Genomic DNA, 20,957 nt, shown 5'->3' on the forward strand with positions numbered 1-20,957 from the left:
AATAGACATTGCTTTATTCCAAGGTTACTTGGGATTGTGTATAAAATATACCCCAGAGATGATTCGTGCCGTACACACTGCTCATCCTATTTCTCGTACATTTTTTTTGTTTGCTTTGTTTGTTGGGGCTTCAGCCTTGATTGTGAGCTTTGGTGTATATGCGGTGTGTGTGTATGGTGCTTTCCACCCTTGCGTGCATAATAGAGCTACGGGTGATGAGATGTTATATGGGCTGTTTATTTTATTAGATGCGACTGTTGTGTTTCACAGCTTATCTGGGGCTGACAAGGGTTGTGTTGGGATTGGATTTCAGGTGGACGTTACCCTAGATGAATGACTTGTCGATGAATTATATAGAGTCTATGATTGGCGGCTATACACTGTACCTAGCAAGGTGGCTTTGGTTATGGAATGATCAATTGATGACACTGGAAATGATATTTCTCGATTGGACAATTCGTATAATCCTGGTGTCCGTTGTTTTAGATTCGCGATAGGTAGCAAGTCGGTTACAAGATGTAACCGAAGTAGAGAAAACGGGCATGGATTGGTCGTGGATTGCTCCGTCATGATATCTTGTACTTTTACTTACAGGTACTGTACACTTTTACGTCTATATAATCATTGCACATGTCATCGTAGAGCCTCAATATCGTCGACCTCTTTCACAGCCTCGGTGCTAAGAACATATGGTGAGTCGTCATCGACACACACGCTGTCTTCAATGCGCACACCCATGCCCCGGAACGCGGCAGGCCACCTCTCATCGTTGGGAACGTAGACGCCCGGCTCGATGGTGACGCAGTGACCACGGCGCAGGATCTCGCGACGGCTGTAGCCGGGGCAGTCGTGCACGTCGAGGCCAATGTAGTGACCGACGTGGTGGGGGAACAGCTGGTCGATGCTGCTCATGGAGACATTGAAGCCAATAGCGCGCAGCTGGTCAACGAGGCCGCGGGCAGTGATGTTGTGAATGTCTTCCAGAGACATGCGGGCGCTCGCGCGACACAGTGAAACGCTTGTGCGCTGGACCTTGAGGACGGCCTCGTAGAGGTCGCGCTGGGCAGCCGTGAACTTGCCCGAGGCGGGCCACGTACGTGAGATGTCGGTGATGTAAGTGCCGTACTCGCCGCCCGCGTCAATGAGGATGAACTCGTCCTCCTTGAAAGTGCTGTTGTTGACCGTGTAGTGGATGCAGTTAGCGCGCTCGCCACCAGCGACAACAGGGATATACGCGGGACCATCGCACCCATTGACGATGAATTGGTAGTCTAGGAAGGCATGTAGATCCTTTTCGCGCTTCCAGGGCTGGCGCATGGCGTCGGTGATGGCGCGCCCGGAGATCTGGCCCGCGAGGCGCATGTTGGCGACCTCGGCGGGGCTTTTGATGACGCGAAGTTTGTTCATGACGGAGAAGAGGGGCGTTCGCGTGGGACGGGACTCGCGGCCGGAAAAGAAGCGCCACAGCCAGTTGGCCGGGTTGTTCTTGGACGGTTGGAAGTCGGCGTAGACAAGCTTGGCCTTTTCGAGAAGCCTGGGCAGAAGCGACTCCGCCTCGTCGATGGAGTGCGCCTCGTCGGCGTTGAAGACGTCACGGGCGGCCTCGATACCGTTGCGGTAGCCGGACCATTGCTCATCGCGGGGGTTCTTGGGCTTGACGAACATGTGGAAGGCGTAGTCGCCCAGGTTCGGCCCCGTCTTCTGGACCACGGCAATGGCATCGCCTTCCAGCCAGCCCGTCAGATAGAGGAAGTTGGACTCTTGGCGGTAGGCGTGGAAGACAGCGCCGGACTTGTATTGGAGGGAGGCAGCGTGTAGCACGGCGACGCTGCCTTCGGTCATGGAGTCGGCGAGGGCGGCGCGGCGGTCGGCATATTCCTGCGCCGTGATACCGGGCGTCACTGGAAGGGAGACTTGTTAGCAGGGCGTCGCGGGCTAGCATTGGCCTTGAGGAGGCAAGGGAGACGAACGCTCGCCGGGTTTTAGGATGTGAGGGTGCGTCTCGTAGACGGGCTGGCCGAATCTCAACTCGGCGGCGGAGACGGAAGTGGCATAGCAGCGGCGGCCGGCCGAGGGATGTTGGCCATGCCGATGAGTAGAGGCGGCGAGTGTGAAGTTGCGGGTTGTTGCGGGCGGTGTCACTGCTGCTGTGGACGGCGTTCGTGGTCGACGAGTTGCGGTTCGGAAGGGTATGGAGGTGTACGGATCGAGACTCCGGAATGGAGCTCGAGGGAGCTTCATTTTTAGGCCTGGAGGAATTGGGTTGAGAGACAAAAACCGGAGGGGGAGCAGCGAAAGTGAGGGGCACGGGACGGAGGAGAGTTGGAACTGGGCACGTACGTATGTGTGTATGTGTGTATGTGTGTATGTATGTGTCTAAGTAACGCAAAGCGAGTGAAGAATTCGTCTCGGCTTTGCTCCGTACCCGGACGATGAGTCTTTTGGTGGTGTTTTCGGTGGTGTCTTTACGAATCGAGATTAGATAGAGCTGGCAGCGGGCGGGATGCGGCTGTCAAAGAGTGGCGGTTGTTTGCGGGTGACCGAGGCTACCCGGAAGCTCGACGAGGCTAGCTAGTCGGTGTGCGACGAGGATGAATGAATTGACCAACAACAGCGGGAACAGGGTGAGGGATATGCGCGAGAGGGATGATGAAGCCAATGGTCAATGCAATGCAATGCAGCAATGCAGCCATTCCCGCAAATACGTGGGTGACGGGTACATATCTCTACACGTCAACCGATGATTGCTTCTTAATTTTTTACTTCTTCTCATGTAATGCACCCTGCACGAAAGCCATGCTGCCGATGTTGATGTGGATCTGGTCACTGGATGCGGAACAACCGAGTCCCCTCTCTGTTGTTGACATTCACAATACGGAGACGGGCTTCATTTCCACCCTAGCCCTGCGGCCTGGTGGCCTGTGTTTGTGTAATCACAGACTTGTTTATCGCGGCAGAGTCGCATTTTGGTCAGTTTTCGGACATGGTGCTGGGCCGGTTGCTGGCGGGCTTGGGTTGGTTGCTGGTGCAGCCGCCCGGGCCCGTGCGTGTTTTTCCCACTGATTCCCACTGAGTGGACGCTGGGTGGGAGGCCGGCCGAAGCAGGCATAGCGCTGTTGTGCCAAGCGCGAAGAGGGCGAAGAGGGCGAAGACGGCTCCACTCCCAGTCTCGGTCTCCAACAACACCAGCTTCCTCCCACGCAACCACCACTGCCAACCACCACCACCACCAGCAGGCCGACCACACAAAAACACCCGCGTCCGGTCTCTTCGGCTTTGCTCTTTGTCTCAGTCTTCCTCCTCTTCTCTCTGGTCGTCGCCTCCACCGCCGCCCATGTCTTGGTAGCAGTTTTTACCCTCCTTCCCTCTCCTCTGCCGCCTCGCCAACACGACGTGTCGCCCTCCGCGTCGCGTGCTTCTTCACGGCTCCTCCTCCCCCAGCCCCTCCTCGTCACCAACCAACCAACAACCAGCAACCACCCACGCCTTAGCAACGCTTAGCAACGCTTAGCAACGCCGTGCACTCCTCTCTCTGAGCTGATAACTGACAACTGACTCTTGCTCTGGTTTCTCCCCCCAGAGCATGCTGACGGAGTCATTTTATGGCCACCATATCTCTATCGCCCACGCCCGTTTCCATCTCGGCCATGTCCTCGAGACGGGGCCCGCTCACAAACAACCCGAATGTCGCCAATTCGCCTTTGCGAGGAGCTTCCACCCTGGCTGCCTACGCCAAGCAGAAGCGCTCCTACGCTACCATCCAGCGTGAGGAGCCCTATGGTCAGCCTCCGCCTTTGAAGAAGCAGGTTCTCGACAATGGCGGCCAGCGTGCCATGCGGTCGCCAACACGCCCGGTCCGCACCCAGGTTCTCGTCCAGCGTGGAGCTACGCGTCCTGTCGCCAAGGAACGTTCTTCAAGAACCGCCTCGACTTCCAGGAATCAAGATGCCGACACTGAGAAGGAGCAGTGGAAGAAGCACCATCGGGCTAAATTCCCCAAGATGGTCTTCTATTTCGAGAGTATCCCAGATGATATTCGGGCTAGGCTAACTAAGAGAGTCACCTATCTTGGTGCTGTATGTTTTACCCTTGTCGAAAAAAATATTTTCGAGCCCCGGCTAACTCCCAATGCAGCGTCAGGAACCCTTCTTCTCAATTGCAGTCACCCACGTCGTCACCACCCGATCGATCCCACCCGAAAGGTCTGAGGCCGAGTCTGAGCAAGAACCTGAACAACCACAGCACCATGAGGAGCACGAGCCCGAGGAACAACCCCAGACCATCAACCCTTCGTTGCTGGATCGAAACACAGAGGCTCGACGCAAGCTTCTGTTCGAGTTCCGAAATGCACCCATGCGGTCACAACAGCTTGATGACCCTACGAAGCGAAGTAAGGCGAGGAACAATGATGTTCTGCACAAGGCTCGTGAAATGGGAAAAAAGATTTGGTCGTTGGACAAGTTCCAGACCATGCTGTCGGTTCTTCTTGAGTCGGAGACCAGCCACAGCAACTCTTACAGCTCCAGGTCCACCGCTACCCGTGGGCACTACGGAACCTCCAAGTCCCACGAGCCCAATCTGCTTCAGCTGTTGCACAACGAGCGTCTGAATGGTCCTTCGGATCGGGACCCGACTGCCGTCAACCGGGAATTGTGTTACTTCAAGGGTCCCCACCTTTATATCTGGGATATGGATGAAAAGCAAAAACCTATCATGGTTCGCGAGTATCCCAAGGTGGCCAACAAGGCCGACGGAGAGTGGCCGCAGTTCCGAAGTGTCGGCAACGGTCGCTGTCCATTCGTGGAGGAGATTGAGGTCCCTGACAAGGAACATCGCAGGCAACGCGAGCAAGAAAAGGCTCGCGCTGCTAAGCGAGAAGACTCTGTCCCCATTCTGAAGGCCCCCCAAATCCCAGTGCCGGTGCCTGTAACAGGGAAGCGATCACTGACGGAAATGGAAGACGGCCACAATAAGGCCCGTGCCGTGACTCCTACAGAGATTTTCAACCCGGCCAAGGCGACATTGTCAAAGCAGACTGGACAAAACGCCTTTACCAGCCGTGCTGGCACCGGGCGCCTATTCGCTGGCGAGCCCGTGGCGTCAGGTGTTCAGCCGTCTAACATCACTTCGGCTATCCGCTCGCAGATGATTTCATCTACGTCTGGTGTCAATGGGGCTAAGGCCGGAACCAGCAAAGAGGTTCACGGTCTCCAACGAAAGGTCCTTCAGAAGGCTGCCCCCGCATCTCATGATGTGAGCTCGCGCCGCCTGGCTGAGGTGTCGATGGATGTCGCATCTAGCAGATCGACCACGATGGGTCGACACACTTCGCGTCCTGCCGAGGTCCAAGAAGAGGAGAACCAGAAGACCACGGAGAACAAGGAGCGAAAGACACACACGTCATCCTTGAAGAGCAAGAAGGACCTCAAACCTGGCTATTGCGAGAACTGCCAGGACAAATTCCGAGACTTTGATGAGGTGAGTTTGAGCAATCAGAGCACGGCACTTGAATTAAGCTAACACGTCTTCTAGCACATCCTGTCTCGAAAGCACCGCAAGTTTGCCGAGAACGATGACAACTGGACCGAGCTGGACTCTTTGCTGGTTCAATTAAAGCGAATGCCGAAATACTCATCAGGATCGGATGAAGACGACGGGTGGTAAAGAAACCCACCCAGCTACCGATTCAATCTACGATACATTGCATCGCCTGCACATAATGCGCCCTTCTGAAACCGACAACATCATCTCGGTCCCTTCCATGACTTTTTAGCTCCACGAGCTCACAACATTTGGCACCCTTTGAGACGGGTCCCATTCTCAGCTCCATTTTGCGCATCTCGATACAGATTCCCACCCCTAGCACAGAAAACAGCAACAAAGATACCTCGCGTGTTTGGTTACTTAGTGGTTGACGGTCGCATTTCCCGAGCGGTCTTTGTTTTTTGAGATGATTAATCTTCGTACCTACTTTTCATTCGAACTCCATTACATGAACTGCATGCGACGGCGTATAGCGGCATGGTTTGGCACTTTCTTCTTCTTCTTGTTTGTTCTTTTCCTGGAATGGAACTGCATATACTATACTGGGGCGTTTGTCGCGATCCATTCACACAACATGACAGACACGGTAGCATGGAATTGCATGGTCAAGGGCTGGGATGATATTGGGGGACTGGGGAGGCACACGAGGGGGATGGGTTACGATGGGACATGGCGATGGCACGAGCGGCCCAGGGGTCGATGTAGATATCCGGTTAGGGCATTGCATGTATATGTAGCTTACATATTACAATCATGAAGTCTTCTGAACAATAAACCGAAGAGCCAGTGAACGATGTATCTGAATGGAATGATAGCCTGTGGGTGTCTCAGGGTGATGACATGTCTCAGTGTCCACTACCGCGTTGAATTCCTAACCTGACTTATGTACCGAGGAGCTGGCAAATGGGCGTCTGTAGAGGCAATTTTAGTCAAGCAGTGTCGTGAGAACTGGCACGAGCGACCGGAGCATGGCCGATCTAATTAACAATCATTCCACCTAACCTGACAGGCGGCAAATGAATAAACAAAGTCAGACCTAGGGGAAAGGAAACGTACGTAATTCCTGACCCAGCCCACGACTAGCCATCAACCGTCGTTCCTCAGGGTCCACGCAACCCGTTGCGTGTGGCGTAAATGGCGTCGCAGTAGCCACCTCACTAAGAGTCATCCTGAATGGATGAAAGGGGTAACCTGAAGCTGCTGTCTCTGATGAGTCAAGCTCGATTGTCTGATGCAGCGGCTGCTTGCTCGGACCCCGCCCAGTTTGTCTCTGTTGCAGCTCAATCAGTGTGATGGATGCGGTGCATCATGCTCGCTGTCTGTGATACAAGGTAGCAAACTAACGATGCAGAAGTGCTTAAAGCTTGGCAGCACTGGGCTTTTGAGTTTGCAAACCATACAGGTCTAATAAATGACCCTAGGCCTTATGGAGAGGAGGGAATTGATTCCTGGCGGATTCTGGCTTCCGTGGGTTTCCGATGGGAATTGTTCCTGTCCTCTTACAAGACCGAGTGACAGGCGAGGCGTTTCTTTTTTTTTTCTGCCTCTCGACACCTGACAGGACGTCTCACCGCTTCCTGTCTGAGGCGTCCAAGGTGAGAGATCGTTACACAATCTCCCTTTCCAGGGTTTTCATGTGGAAGCCACAAACACATCCCGTCCAGCCCCTCTCCCATAAAAAAACGCCCACGAGCAACGGACCCAAGATATTGGACCAGACCCAAGCCAATTCGGTCCAGCCACTGATAAATCTCCATCTGTGACTTCTCCTGAGTCTCACATTGGGGCTTACAGCTCCGACATCCGGCGGTTTGTCTTGCTTTTTTTGAGATTTTCCCAAAGAACAAGTACCAACATTCTGGGGCCACGTCGTGGACTTAACGGTTTCCCACCTTAGACCCTCCCTTTTCTCCATCCATCCCCCCTCGTTCCGCCTCCGTTGGGCTTAGACGGAATATAAGACCGGGAACGGGTACTGACGTCCTAATCGCTGGCTACGACTGCAGCCTTCCAGCTTCCATCATGAAGACCTTCGAGACGCCGGCCCACGCCACCTCGACGCTGGATATATGGCGTCGCCTTCAGGATCTCAAGACCGGAAAGAGCAAGATAGTCCTGGACGGCAACAGCCTTGACATTTCCTCCGTAATTGCCGTGGCCCGCTATGGTGTCAAGCCTGAGATCAGCCAAGATGAGAACCTTGCTCGCCGTATCGCCCTGAGCGTCGACGCCCTCAACAACTACCTGGCCAACAAGTATGTCGTGTACGGAGTCAATACTGGCTTTGGTGGCAGCGCCGACGTGCGCACCGATGACTGGATCGAGAACCAGATCGGTGTCCTGCAGCACACGCAGAGCGCCATCATCACATCCCTTGACAAGACCCCTGGAAGCAACTCGGAGCGCGAGCCCTCGCACGTCATGCCGCCTGAGTGGGTGCGCGGAGCCATTGTCGCCCGCGCCAACCAGAACATGCGAGGCCAGAGTTCTGTCCGGCTTGAGGTCCTCCAGAGGCTGGTGAAGTTGCTGCATCACGACATCACCCCCCTGGTGCCGATCCGAGGCACCATCTCTGCGTCGGGCGATCTCATGCCCATGTCGTACATTGCTGGCGCGGTAACCGGTAACCCGGACATCTTCGTGCAGGTTGGCGAGGGCCAGGCGGCCAAGGTGATGCCTTCATCCGAGGCGCTTCAACAGAGCGGCCTCTCAGCCAGCGGCCTTGGCCCCAAGGAGGCCCTTGGTCTCATCAACGGCACTGCGCCCTCCGTGTCCCTAGCCAGTCTTGTGCTCCACGACGCACAGCAGCTCGCCGTTATGGCCCAGATGTTGACGGCATTCGCATCCGAAAGCATGGGCGGCAACGTTGAGTGGGCAACCCCCTTTATCCATGCTGTACGACCACACCCTGGCCAGATTGAGGCCGCAGCAAACATTCGCAGCTTCCTGCGCGGCTCCAGCTTTGTCGTTGGTCTGGATAACCGAAAGAGAACCGGCGAGGGACTCTGGCAGGATCGGTATTCCACGCGGACGAGCCCCCAGTGGATTGGGCCTTACCTGGAGGACCTCCTTCTGGCCCAGCGACAGATCTCTGTGGAGCTGAATTCCACGTCGGATAACCCCCTGGTTGATGCATCGGAGAAAGATGGCAAGGCGGTGGGAGAGGTCTATTCAGGAGGAAACTTCCAGGCCGTCGTCATCACCTCTGCTATGGATAAGACGCGGCTGGCGCTACAGATGATTGGACGTATGCTCTTCTCCCAAGTCAGCGAGATCATCAACCCCTCCACCAGCAACGGCCTCGAGGCCAACCTTAACGTCAGCGACAAGGAGAACTTTACCATGAAGGGCATCGACGTCAATATGGCTGCGTACATGACGGAGCTGGCAGCGCTTGCGCACCCCGTCTCATCCCACATCATGTCTGCCGAGATGCACAACCAGGGCATCAACTCTATGGCACTTCTCTCAGCCCGGCGAACTATGGAGGCCGCGGATCTGGTTGCTCATATGTGCGCTTGCCACATTTACATCTCGTGCCAGGCGGTTGACCTCCGTGCGAACCACCGTCTTTTCCTGGAGACTCTGCGCGACAGATTGGGGGATACCACGCAAAACGGACCGTTCCATGCCTTTGGACTGAACGAGGGACAAATCGGAAAGCTCGCCGAGGTTGCATTTCCTGTCATTGAGTCGGCTTGGTATGCCCACAACGCTGGCTCCTGGAAGGATCGCGTTTTGCCGACGGTGGACGCTGCAATGGCGCCCGTCACCCAGTTCCTGGCGACTGAGAACATGGATTGCTCAATCTCCAGCATTGCTGTTTTTAGAGCAGCTTTCCACAAGGCCGTCGTCGACACGTCATCATCCATCTTCTACCCCAACATGGCCGTCCGCCCTGTTGATGTGGCCACTCAGCTGGGTGACGGTTCTGCCCAACTATATACTTGGGTGCGATCGAAGCTGGGTGTGCCGACGCAGTGCGGAATTGACGACGACCCGCTATACAATGCTCAAAAGGGACTTCCGACGGAGAACAAGAAGACTATTGGAAGTTGGGTCAGCATGGTGTACGAGAGTTTGAAGGGCGACTTGATGGACATGGTCATGGAAGCCATGGAAACGTCGCGACCTGGACCCCGGACGACTGGGGAATATGATGAGCTATGCAAGTCTATGAAGGAAAACTACTAAGTAAGAGAAAGCGTCCATGAGAAGGAATTGGTTAGTGTTGTCCTGGTTAGATTAGAGCCGATCTCACCTCATAATATTTTTGGCAAGGAAACAAAGGCCTAAAAAGTTCATCTTCATTTTAAACCTCGCATGCATTTATTTTTAGAAAAAATCATGACCTAATAAGCGAAGCAGGACGAACTTGAAGTTATATAGGAGAACTGAAGTTGTCTTGTATCTTGAAGCCAGTGCACGGTGCTGAGGGCGCCCCGCACTGTCCCACTTCACCCACGTTCTCTCACACCTCAGGCCGTAGGCAATCATTCGGCAGCCTGATCACTTGCATCAGCACATCTGCACGTTATCATTCAAGAAAACTCCGCAGGCTTCACACCGACACACTCAAACCTGCCAGAGCCTCATATTCCAAAACACCCCCTGTTTCGCTTCTCGGAGCAACCATGTCGGACTCTCCTCCACCGCAAGATGGCAGATCGTCCCCATCCCCACCGGCCGTCGACGTCGACGCCGAGACCGACACGCCCGACCGCGCCGAGTCTCCAGACCTGCTACTGACCATGTCTGCCTCCGTCGTCTTGGCGGACCTGCCTCGAGACGCGAGTGCCGCGCTGGCCAGCGTAGGCGGCTTTGCCGTCGACAAGGTGGTGATCAAATTCAAGCCCGTCGGATCGGCGCCGGCGCTCGCGCAGGACGTGTGCAAGATCAGCGCAGCGCGCAAGTTCGAAGAGGTGGTGCGGTACCTGCGGCGCAAGCTACGGTGCAAAAACTCAGACAGCGTGTTCTTGTACGTCAACAGCGCGTTTGCGCCGTCGTTGGATGAGGTGGTTGGAAACTTGCACCAGGTATGTCCTACCAGGCTTGATTGTTGCCCATGTGCTAAGATGGAGATGTCACAGTGCTTTAAGAATTCACACGGCCAGCTGATCGTTGCATACTCGATAACTCCTGCATTTGGGTGAATGATGAAATGCCCATGCGGGCTGGTATGCTTCGAAGGATGCTGAAGATACAAGAACAAATAAGGGCCTCTGGTTCAGCCCAACTCAGAACTCCGCCATATGCTAACTCTAATGCTTTGCTATGCCATGCACTTGGTTGCAAAAACGCTCGTCTTTATCCTCAAAACGCTATCACAAAGTCGGATCCAACGACTAGCTCGTCATTGCCCAACACATTACAAGTCCTTTACCGCCTTGGTAAAGGTCTCAAGCTCCTCGGAAGAGATCGGATAGGTGTGCTCCGGTGCAGGATACTCTCGGCTTTTGACCTCATCTCGGTACGCCTCGATGGCCTTCATGCTCTCACCCCAGACATCGCCGTACTTCTTGACGAACTTGGGGAGGAACCTGCCAGGAGGGAAGTTACCTGTCATGTCTATCTGCACGAGAACTTGGCCAGAGCAACCGTTGCCAGCACCGATGCCGATGGTCGGGACGGACAGCTTCTCGGTGATGAGAGCGGCGACCTCAGCAGGGACAGCCTCGATGACCATGGCGAAGCAGCCTGCCTCCTGGATAGCCAAAGCATCCTCGAGGATGCTCAAGGCACTGCTGCTCGTCTTCCCTTGAACGCGAAAGCCCCCAAGGGCATTTTGACGCTGGGGCGTCAAGCCGATGTGACCAAGGACGGGAATGCCAGCGGTGGTAATCTTGCGGATGGTTGAGGCCATCTCCTTGCCGCCTTCAAGCTTGACGCTCTGAACACGACCTTCCTTGATGACGCGGATAGCTGAAGCGAGGGCTTGCTCAGGAGAAATCTCATAACTACCCATGGGCAAATCACCAACCTATTTCTGGTCAGCGCATGTTCAAAGAATGCAAGCGGATGGAGTCCTTACAGTAAATGCTGATTTAGTGGCCCTCGCAACGGATCGGCAGTGCAGGATCATTTCGTCCAACAAGATTTCACTGGTATCCTCCATGCCAAGTGCGACCATGGCTAAGCTGTCACCGACGAGGACGACATCCATGCCGGCATGGTCGGCAACATGTGCACTTGGGAAGTCATGAGCCGTCATGACGGTGATGGGCTCCTGCTTGCGGTGCAGCGACCGTATGGTGCCCAGCGTAACCTTCTTGCGTTGGTTGGTTGGCGTCGAACCCATTGGGGAATGCGAACTGTGCCGGGCCTGAGCCACAGCGAGGGGCCGGGTGGCGCTGCCGAGGGTCCATGATGCCGGTCGGAGGGGCCGTGTGCTCCGAGACAGGAGGGACGAGGCACACGACCTCACAAAGGGTGCGACAACCGACGACATGAGAGCCAAGTGAAAGGGGTGTATATGAAGAGGATTGGGTGGGTTGCGCCACGGTCTAAGAACTCGTGACACTTGAGTGTACCTTTAAGCCCCGAGTCTGGGATGGGTTCCACCAATACCAATGACTAATGGAAAAAAAGAGGGAAAAAGACACAGAGAAAAATGTAAAATCGGATTCCTTAGTTGTGAGAGACAAAGGAGCTTAACACAGCGCGAGTCGTGAGAATGGGCGCCGGCGGCTTTTTAATCATCTTGACTGTGATAACCTGTACGTTGTAATTGTGAGACTAGCGATCCGTACAATTGAGTACAATCTTAACCCGAAGTGCGGCGCTGTAGTGGTTTTTTCATCCCGGTGGGGCCAATTTGGCCTTGGTTGTGGGTACGTATATTCTCAACCGGTGCAGCACAGGCAGCAAGCTCCGTGACCGAGCGGCCGAGGGGCCTAATACCGGGTGTTGGGGAAGTGGCGGGGCAAAGTGGAGAATAATTACAGGGGATTTGGCTGCCATTAGTGAGCCTACGTCAGTGAGACAGGGCATACCCGTGTGCTGCGCAGCGTGCCTGTGCCTGGCTTGGACGTGCCGAGGCTGTTCGGCCGTAGGGCGGAGATCCGGGGGTGGGGCGGTGACGGCGGCACGGGACCGGAGTTGGTGAGAGCGAGTAAGTCAATCACTATACCGAGGAAGTTGACAAAGATGGATTCGGAAGTTGATGCGGGAGCTTTTAAAGGGTCATGAACTGTTGTTATATTGAGAGAACGAAGAGGATAGAGTTTGAGTTGCCATGCACCCAACGGTCAGGAGTTAACTGCACCCCCAGACTTTTATGAATCAGGGCCAATGGTGCAGATTTGTATAAGCGAGTCAAAAAAAGCGAAGAAATGAATGAAAGTGGCTTTCAATACATTTATTTAGATACAGGTTTGTACCCAATGTTTTGAGGAACGATGCACTGGATTATTGCACCGCCATGTTAGTGGTGGCGAGTTACAGGGTTTCAACGCCTCTGCGATTCCAGTAACGTGACATATTACATGGCCGCCACATTGAGGCCAACTCCAACGAGCTTTCAATGTCATCAAATCTTCACCACCAAAAATGAAGCCAAAATAAAAACGAACAAAAAAAACATACAACAGTGAGGATTCCCCGGTCGTCACCGACCCGAGTACTAATTCACCGCTTCTCAGCTTGACTAAGGGAGAGCGGACGGGATCCCGTATTTTCTAAGAGCTATGGTCGTATGTACCAGTTCACGCATCAATGTGACTTATATGTGAACGGGTGCAATTCAAGCCCTTTCGGCATCTGAGGCTGTTACCGGGGATGACACCACCTATCCCTGAAAAACACCCTTGTGGATCTTTCAGTCGATGCAAGCGCAATTGTAGGTTGTAGCGTCTTCGCTCCGTGAATGTATTCAGAAAGGGACGCAATAGTAGGGCCGTGAAAGTACCCCTCATCGTCCTTGGCACAGGAGGCCCCATAGAATGGAACGGATGCAAATTATCCTGAACAGGATAATAAATTTTAATTGCAAGTATTTCTAGTCTTCCTCAGACTCTGTACCGCATGCAACCTGTTACTGGCCTTGAGCGTTACCCACCTGTCCTTACATCGCTTTGAAGAACGGCTGCCTGCAAGGGTAGCCGTCCCAGATATTTTTAGGCTCGCCTCTGGCAATGAGACTGAGATAGGTACGGTTATATTCGGTGAGCAAGAGCTCAGAGGGATGAGAACCGGTGAGACTCTCGGAGGAACCGAGCTGGCGGTCACCGTGACTGTACTCCCTGCCTTGCCCTGCCTTGCCCTGCCCCCTGAATCCCTACACCTTAACCCGACTGAAATGCCCTCACTAACATTTGCCTCTATTTCCTATAGCTAATACTATGCTAGAGCCTCGATCCTTGTCTGGCGGACGTTTTCGATTCGCTGCACGACGTCTTGGGCCAGAAAGCGCTTACCGCGGCCGGCATCAAATGTGTCGGATAGCACAGCGACGATGAGGTAGCTACCGAGGGCGCGAGCGCGGCGGAGCTGGTCGAGGTGGGCGTCGTGAAGGAGGTCGAGGGTGCCGTATGTTATTACGCGGCGGCCTGGCTAAATCGGGCTTTGTGCCTCACTTCATAGCCGTGGTGCAGTGGCAAATGGAAGAGTACGATGGAGACGCATGCTCATCTCGGTGTAATCGCGCTCATTATCGGCTGTGATGATTCCATGCCTGATGAAGAAATCGATCATAACAGCCGCAGAGTTCGTCTTGAACTCCTTCCGAAGCAATGCTGTTTTGATCTCGTCAGGCGTCATGAGGTAAAACTCCTTAACCTCGCCATCGTGTGGCTTTGGGATCACATCTTCAGAAAGCTCCAAGTCGTATACATAAACCATGTCCGGCTTGACAAGACCTCCAACTTCCCCCTGACCCTGCTCGAGCAAAGTGATGTACGTGAGCACTCCTGCCGACAGAACATCTCGTCGAGTGAGATCTTCGGTCAAAGACGCTTCCTCTTCTGCTTCTCGAATGATAGTCTCAAATGGCGTGTCCTCGGCGGAGATGCCACCGGCGACGGTGCTGTCCAGCTTGTTGGGGAATGTACTTATCGTAGGACTTCGACGAGGGACCCAGATCTTCAACCCGCTTGATGTACGGATGTATGCAGTAAGATGGGCACCTTGACTGATGATGCCGAACAGGGATGCAGCATACCTGAAGAGACGGACGGGATACTGGACGCCTACGATCGCGAACTCCTCGTATTGCTCGCCCTTCAGGTTGAAGAGATCTTTCTCCTGGCAGGCTGTAACCACCTTAGCGAGCGCTTTGTTGCAGGCTGCTGACGTATCTTTGCCGTCGGAGCTGTCCAAAACATCGACTCTCCTTGGGTTCTCGTGCGTGATCTTGAAATCTTTAGTCCATGGCATCTTCTCTACAACCTCCGGTAGTAGATAGCCATGGGGTCGGTCATCCCTGGGCAGATAAAGGCGGTAAAGTGGGTCGAAAGACGAGGCGTTATAGGGATAACTGTAACCACGAGGTCATTAATTGTAATTGTGTGATTCAAATCCCTGGCTGTCCATACCTATCGTTGACTGCAATGAGCTGCAGCAAAGTTGTCTTCTCAGTTTTGTCGTTCTTATTGTTGTTGTCGGCCATGATGGGAGCGGTAGTTGGTGTGCAGAATCTGTGATGAGACTCCTTCTGAAGTTCTTTTAGATGCCTGGCCGCCGTGGTCAGTATTGAGAAACATCGGTGCAGCATGAATATTGTTTCTAACTTCGATGTGGCCGTGAGTAGGTTACTAGCTTTCTTTTTTGAGGAACATATTTCGATTTTCGGAACCGAAGAAAGTTGAGAGTTTGAACTCAAACCTGCTTCTTTTTGGCAAGTACACTCTAGAGATTGCATATTTGTAGCCCCGAAAGCCCATATTGTGAATTCAACCATGGAGTAGTCATTAATCTTCGTTAAGAGATCTACCTGATTCTAAGTATTATCACTGTGTCCTCATCATCCACGACGCTTGTTTCATGCCAACCAGGATAAAGGCTTATCTTTGCCGCTATGAAACCCGAATCTCGTCTAAATAGTTTGGACAACATTCATCGTACTCATTCCTTTCATACTATCTCATCTAATCTGACAGGTCTTGGCTCCGCATGCGAGTTCCGTGTCCTGCGAATTGATCCCCAGCATCGCGTAGAGATGCCCGTCAATCGTTGGGGTTTTTGTTTTTTTGTTTTTGTTGTTGTTGGGTGTTTACTGTAAATCCAAACTGTACTTCGCGAGTTGAATCGCAGCCTCTACAGGCTTTAATAGCATAGTCGTATCTTCGGGGAGGGTCGCAGTGCTAGCGGTACGTATCAGCACGTTGCCTTTCAAGCGAGGAATTGGCAAACCGTCGGAAGACTTACGCAATGCCACCCTGGGCGCGGGACATTGTCCATCTTATCAAAAGACGGAATAGTTGGCGGTCATCGGGAGTGTACCCGAGTTGGCCACAATGTTGCACAGGGTCTGAGCCGTTTCGCGCTGAGGGTTGGTACCCCCGACCGAGTTCAAATCGTAAACGGCCCTGTCAAAGAGGCAGTGGACAACGTGAACCAAACAGTCGACAAGATTGACCTCGTTGGTGCGCAAGAGGCCAATTTGGTCGCCCTGCCAGCCAGTAGGCTGAGCCCCGACAAGCAGCTTGCGTCCAATATGGTCGTCGAGCGTATAGACGAGCTCAATGTTGAAGCAGCGCTGCGAGATAGGACGGGAAGCGCCCTGGATATTGCCAAGCTCGCCTCCAGCAACGAAATCGAGGTAGGCACGGTAAGTGTCGCTGAGTAAGAACTCAGAGGGATGAAAACCGGCGAGTCTCTCGGAGGAACCGAGCTGGCGGTCGCCGTGATTGTACTTCAAGTCGTCGGGTTCGGTTGGTCTCGGCCAAAGCTGGGAGAGATGGTGGACGAGATGGTGGGAGCGATGCCCTGCCCGGTCGAGGTCAAGCTTGAGTTCCTCGAGGTACTGGGCAAGAGTATCGTCCAGCGAAAACTCGGAAGAAGCCCTGGCGTTCTCGTAAAAGTGCCCAGGGATACAGAGAGTAGCCATGGCAAGCGGGCGGTAGCGAGGCGATGTTTTGGAGACAGTCGGCTGCTGATGTTCTGTTTGAGTGTGGTGGTAACTATCAATGCCACAGATTGCGTGCGAGCTCAGTTCGGTGGAAGCGGCATTAAAAAGGGCAGCCTGACTGTGATGCCTACTTATAATTGCCGGGCTTGGAGGTATCTAGGTACTCCGATGTTCCAGACCAATGTGATTGCGGACGATGCTGGCAGACGCCACGATTATCAAGGACGAATCATGTGAACAAGATGCCCAATCCGAGCACGTCGGCCTCCCCCCCTGCGTCTGACAACACGCGTAGTACGTGTTCTCGCACCTTCACTGACACCGTGAGCGAGGAAACGTGCAGAAAGTTCCATTCGGCAGCTGCGCAAGCCTCTAATTCTGCCTTGTGGTGGAGCAGAATCTCTGCGATGCTGTCGTGTCCGTTCTCTATGGCCAGCCGCAACGGCGATCTTTGCAGCACGTCTGCGGCATCCACTGTTCGTGATTTGGTGGTCAAGAAATTTGTGTATGTCATCTTGATGTGCGCGAATCTCAAGCACATGAAGGGTGGCCCCGCTCTCTTCAAACACTGAAAGAATCTCTTGGATGGATCTCAGAGTGGCGAGGACGCTCAACCTGGAAGTTGCTTGAAGCTTGAAGATTTCCTCCAAAAATCTCGTCCTATCCTCTGTCTGGTATTCGTCCAGAGCGCCGATAATGAGAAAGACTCTCTCATATGAACTCATTGCCGTGACTAGACAACCAAGCAACTCGTCCATCTGTGGTCGGCACCCTGGTGGCTTCGACTTGTACTGCACAAACAACTTCTGTAAGTCTGTTGGGATAGACCTACTCTGTATCAGTTGCTTCAACAAATTTGCTAGTAGATCCTCGGGGCATTGCTCCTGCTGAGAGTTGAAGTCGCAGAGCAAGAATGTGACGCATGTCTCCCGATCATGGGAATAAATCTGTTGCAAATAATTTATAATTATCGAGGCAATGAATGACTTGCCAGCTCCAGGCATCCCGGGACAGAGAAGGATCGTCTGCGGCTGATCAAGCCAGGCCTGGAACTTTTCTGAAGCAATAAGCCAGGTGCCTGTCCCTGGTTCTCGTCTCCTTAATCTGTCTGTGTGCAGTTTGCCGAAATCCAGTTGGGTGAGCCAGGCCAAGAGCTGTTGGCCCTCCTGCGTATTCTTGTACCCAACCAGTGTCTCGACCTTTTGATGGGTGTCCCAGATGACCGGACTGGGCAATGGACTTAGCACGGCAATTTTTATCACTGCCGACCAGAGTCTCACTTACGTGTTCAATAGCGCCATGAAGTGGCTAAGCATGGCATTGTAGTGAGTTATTTCCTGCCGATATTCTTTGATCGTATCCGGCTCGAATACTAGCCTTTTGCCTACCTTTCGGACGTGGCTTCTTATACCGTGTGACTCATCAGCAGCAAGAGTGTGATTTTCGTTGTACATTGTGCGGAGCTTGTTGAGGATGGTCACGTAGCCTTGGAGGATCGACATCAACATGTTTCTTTCATATTCGGCGAGGTCGCGCTCCCTTCTTTGGAGGATGTTGTGGGCTCCCTCTAGCACACCCAGTAATCGGGAGATACTACTTTCTGGATGAGATGGAACACTGACAGAACGCGAAGATAAAGGATGTGCTTGGACGGAACGTACTCATCTGCTAGTTCTTTTACTTGATTTGGAGCGTTTCGATACGTCGCCACTACACTTTTGGCTAGACCAATCGCCTTGACGATGTCACCAAAGCCGACCCCGAAGGACATGTCGACGGTTCACACTTGGAGAAGACCGACTGGTTTAAATTGGTGTTGATACACAATGTTGGGGTTTAAAAGATTTAAAGAAATTCCTGACAGCCTTGTCGAGAAGAAGATGTCTTCAGCCTATTCTGTCAACTGAGGCGGAGGTGAGGCGGGGTCAAGACCTTGTGGTGAGTCAAGCCCAAAGGTGCATTTGTTATGGCAGCCTATGGGGCTAGACGCTCCGCATGCTGAGTCAGGTAGACTAAGCTGGATAAATCTTGGGTCTCTCTGTATTCCTGCTGCTGCTGCTTCTTTTATCGTCCATATAAGGCCGATTTTTCCACCTACGGCTTAGGCCGAAATAAGGCCTGCATGATGGAGGGGTGTGTGAGCGAGGCTGCATACTCTCTTGTCTTGTTCAGAACACCGTTTGAAGCGGCTGGTAACGGCTTTCCAGTGACTGAACGGCCAATTTTAGGATCTGGGGGATCCCATATTTTCTAAGAGCTATGGCCGTATGTACCGGCTTCTCCATTAACGTGAGCCATGAGGGCAATCATGGCAGCGTTGCATTGTGATACCTCAATTCGAGTGTCCTGGGTTTGGCGATGCTATGTTATGTGAAACCGAGCACTGCATATAGTTCTTTAAACCTGAACCCATTAATTCGCACACTCGCTTTTCTCTTCCTTCGCGAAGATTGCAGTGGTGTTGTATGTAGTTTCGGCTTCCATACGACGCCCATGAAGAACGGACATTACGACCAAGACAACATATAAGATAACTCTAGACCAAACTCAAAAAGAGTACAGTCGCAATTATAACCAAAGCTAAAATAATAAGCAGGAAACCGCCACATTTAAGAATTCGTTGCAAACTGAACCTTCGTAGGTCCGCACGACGCCGCAAGCTCTCCCGGGAGCTTGAACCCCCACCCCGCTCTGACGAGACGATACAGGCCATCAATTGCTTAGACATGGTTGTTGGAAAGTTGTCTAGGGTGACTGAGACGTCAATGTGATGGCGGTGAGATTGTCTGATTGCCTAGTGGCACTGACAAGAGAATATTATGGTTAGGATGTTGCACTGCGTAGTGAAATTGCCATGAGTCAATGTGAGAGAGCGACAGAGATTCGCTCAGCCATTCTTTCCTGCGAGGAATTCATTCAAGAGCCGCTTGCTTAGGGTCTTGAGCCGCCTAATTTTCAAGTAACCATTGCTTCAGGGGTACTGCGCACCGCCAGGAAAGAGCCATAGTTCTCGGCCGCATTTGACAGGGATGCAAACTTCGGTGCCGGTGCAACACAGTTCCACACGGATGGCTCAACGTGTGCCAGGTATTCTCTGGGAAAAGGAGGCGGAAATTGGATCTCTGTTAGTTCAAGGCGCCATAGAAATTGATCGAGAAGATTGCCTTCACAGCAGGGGGGGGGGGGGTTGCTGTAGGTCCGGAGGGCACGCTCCGTTTTGGAAAGCCCAGAAGTGGAGGTACACAAATAGCAAACGGAAATTTGGCCGGACTGTATTGCGTTGTGACCTCACTTCAAAGTGTTCTGGGTTTGGTCATGCACTTATGTGAAATGGAGCTCCTGTAAAGTAATATGGCAAGATCATTTACCACATTGCATGTGTCGCATCGTTTCCCACCCTTCGAGCCCACTGAAAGGGTTCAATAGGTGCATTAGTTAGGCATAGACTTGCTTGGTCTATGCTGGCAGGGAAGATTGCGAAACTGAGAAACTTGATTGCCCTTACTACAGTCGCTCGTGCCTGTGTAAATTAATATCTTGTCTATCTCTTGATCTTCCCGCTGACGGCGGCTTTGCCGGAGACTTCTTCGAGCGTGATAATCGGAGAAGTGGAACCTGGTGTATATATCTAGGTCGCTGGTTCCTGTGCTGGCCCTGATCTCGTGCATTCCCTTCGACTCAGTTAACGAAGCGTGGCAGCTCCCAGCTACCCACGGTAACGATTCTTTGCTTACACGTCATGTTGTGCTAGAAATAAGCTTCATAAAGTGTTTGCCAACTTTTGCGCCCTTCCCCGAAGGTTGTCTCGCAACCGACTGTTGATCACCCATGCATGGTACCCACCCGAGTACTTCATGCCGCTTCGGCATCAGGGCCCAACTTAAATGGTGCCTTGCTTACCGTTTGTGATTAATCATTGAGCCGGAAGACTCGGGGAAATGTCATCGGGAGCCTAGGACTGCGAAAGGAATGAGGATGAGTGACAGACCACGCAGGCCTCGCCTGTGACTCGCTGACAGGCCACTAAGACAGGGTCCATCTGTCCATCTAGCCACTTGGATTTAGCAGCCATGTTCCATCAACAAGCTCAAGTGCCCGCTTCGTCTGTGAATGCGACACTGGTGCAACATTGTTTCGTCGACTGTGAAAGCATGTGAACAAATCCCCGCCTTTTTGTTGACGTGGCGCCTTGGTTTGGAGCAAATATTGATGGCGCGTGGCTTGGATAGGCCGTGTCGTTGGATGACGCTCACTGGTTTCGCATTCCTCGGCGAGCGGAAAGCCGGTTAGGGGTCAGCCCAGAGAAGTAATAGGGCTTGGGCAGTCGTTTACAAGCTTTGATGCCCGG

At 53.1% G+C, this 20,957-nt stretch overlaps 7 protein-coding genes across 7 annotated transcripts; 2 read left to right on the plus strand and 5 right to left on the minus strand.

The window, feature by feature from the left end:
• Positions 1-633: 633 nt before the first annotated feature.
• Positions 634-2,241, minus strand: BGZ61DRAFT_346965 (peptidase M24, structural domain-containing protein; the record flags this gene model as incomplete). Its single annotated transcript, XM_046239933.1, has 2 exons — positions 634-1,901; positions 1,971-2,241. 2 exons carry the CDS (start codon positions 2,239-2,241, stop codon positions 634-636), a joined length of 1,539 nt encoding a protein of 512 aa, XP_046106979.1.
• Positions 2,242-3,647: 1,406 nt separating this feature from the next.
• Positions 3,648-5,664, plus strand: BGZ61DRAFT_347912 (Dfp1/Him1, central region-domain-containing protein; the record flags this gene model as incomplete). The annotated part of the gene is made up of 3 exons (XM_046240019.1): positions 3,648-4,076; positions 4,135-5,478; positions 5,533-5,664. 3 exons carry the CDS (start codon positions 3,648-3,650, stop codon positions 5,662-5,664), a joined length of 1,905 nt encoding a protein of 634 aa, XP_046106980.1.
• A 1,902-nt stretch (positions 5,665-7,566) lies between these two features.
• BGZ61DRAFT_347404 (L-Aspartase-like protein) lies at positions 7,567-9,738 on the plus strand (the record flags this gene model as incomplete). Its single annotated transcript, XM_046239969.1, has 1 exon — positions 7,567-9,738. The coding sequence occupies one exon, from the start codon at positions 7,567-7,569 to the stop codon at positions 9,736-9,738; it is 2,172 nt and encodes a 723-aa protein (XP_046106981.1).
• Positions 9,739-10,056: 318 nt separating this feature from the next.
• On the minus strand, positions 10,057-11,992 carry BGZ61DRAFT_572434 (ketopantoate hydroxymethyltransferase-domain-containing protein; the record flags this gene model as incomplete). The annotated part of the gene is made up of 3 exons (XM_046256100.1): positions 10,057-10,570; positions 10,928-11,524; positions 11,576-11,992. 3 exons carry the CDS (start codon positions 11,990-11,992, stop codon positions 10,106-10,108), a joined length of 1,479 nt encoding a protein of 492 aa, XP_046106982.1. The 3' UTR covers positions 10,057-10,105.
• A 2,126-nt stretch (positions 11,993-14,118) lies between these two features.
• BGZ61DRAFT_572444 (uncharacterized protein) lies at positions 14,119-15,851 on the minus strand (the record flags this gene model as incomplete). Its single annotated transcript, XM_046256101.1, has 2 exons — positions 15,075-15,851; positions 14,119-15,016 (listed from the first exon to the last, which is right to left on the minus strand). The coding sequence occupies exons 1-2, from the start codon at positions 15,437-15,439 to the stop codon at positions 14,119-14,121; spliced, it is 1,263 nt and encodes a 420-aa protein (XP_046106983.1). The 5' UTR covers positions 15,440-15,851.
• BGZ61DRAFT_200442 (uncharacterized protein) lies at positions 15,852-16,707 on the minus strand. The gene has a single exon (XM_046237908.1). It carries the CDS (start codon positions 16,586-16,588, stop codon positions 15,944-15,946), a length of 645 nt encoding a protein of 214 aa, XP_046106984.1. The 5' UTR covers positions 16,589-16,707; the 3' UTR covers positions 15,852-15,943.
• BGZ61DRAFT_200433 (uncharacterized protein) lies at positions 16,708-18,534 on the minus strand. Its single transcript, XM_046237907.1, has 3 exons — positions 18,271-18,534; positions 17,894-18,202; positions 16,708-17,836 (listed from the first exon to the last, which is right to left on the minus strand). The coding sequence occupies exons 1-3, from the start codon at positions 18,378-18,380 to the stop codon at positions 16,828-16,830; spliced, it is 1,428 nt and encodes a 475-aa protein (XP_046106985.1). The 5' UTR covers positions 18,381-18,534; the 3' UTR covers positions 16,708-16,827.
• Between the last annotated feature and the right edge of the window lie 2,423 nt (positions 18,535-20,957).

The sequence above is a fragment of the Ilyonectria robusta genome (genome assembly GCF_021365365.1).
Source record: "Ilyonectria robusta strain PMI_751 chromosome Unknown BGZ61scaffold_6, whole genome shotgun sequence".
Lineage (NCBI taxonomy): Eukaryota > Fungi > Ascomycota > Sordariomycetes > Hypocreales > Nectriaceae > Ilyonectria > Ilyonectria robusta.

Bases quoted from the DNA above. Each gene is read 5' to 3' on its own strand.
- BGZ61DRAFT_200442 (XM_046237908.1), bottom strand. From the start codon at position 16,588: ATGGCTACTCTCTGTATCCCTGGGCACTTTTACGAGAACGCCAGGGCT.
- BGZ61DRAFT_200433 (XM_046237907.1), bottom strand. From the start codon at position 18,380: ATGTCCTTCGGGGTCGGCTTTGGTGACATCGTCAAGGCGATTGGTCTA. The intron at 18,203-18,270 runs GTACGTTCCGTC...TCCAGAAAGTAG, and splicing joins GTAAAAGAACTAGCAGATGA to TATCTCCCGATTACTGGGTG. The intron at 17,837-17,893 runs GTAAGTGAGACT...TCCATTGCCCAG, and splicing joins TTCATGGCGCTATTGAACAC to TCCGGTCATCTGGGACACCC.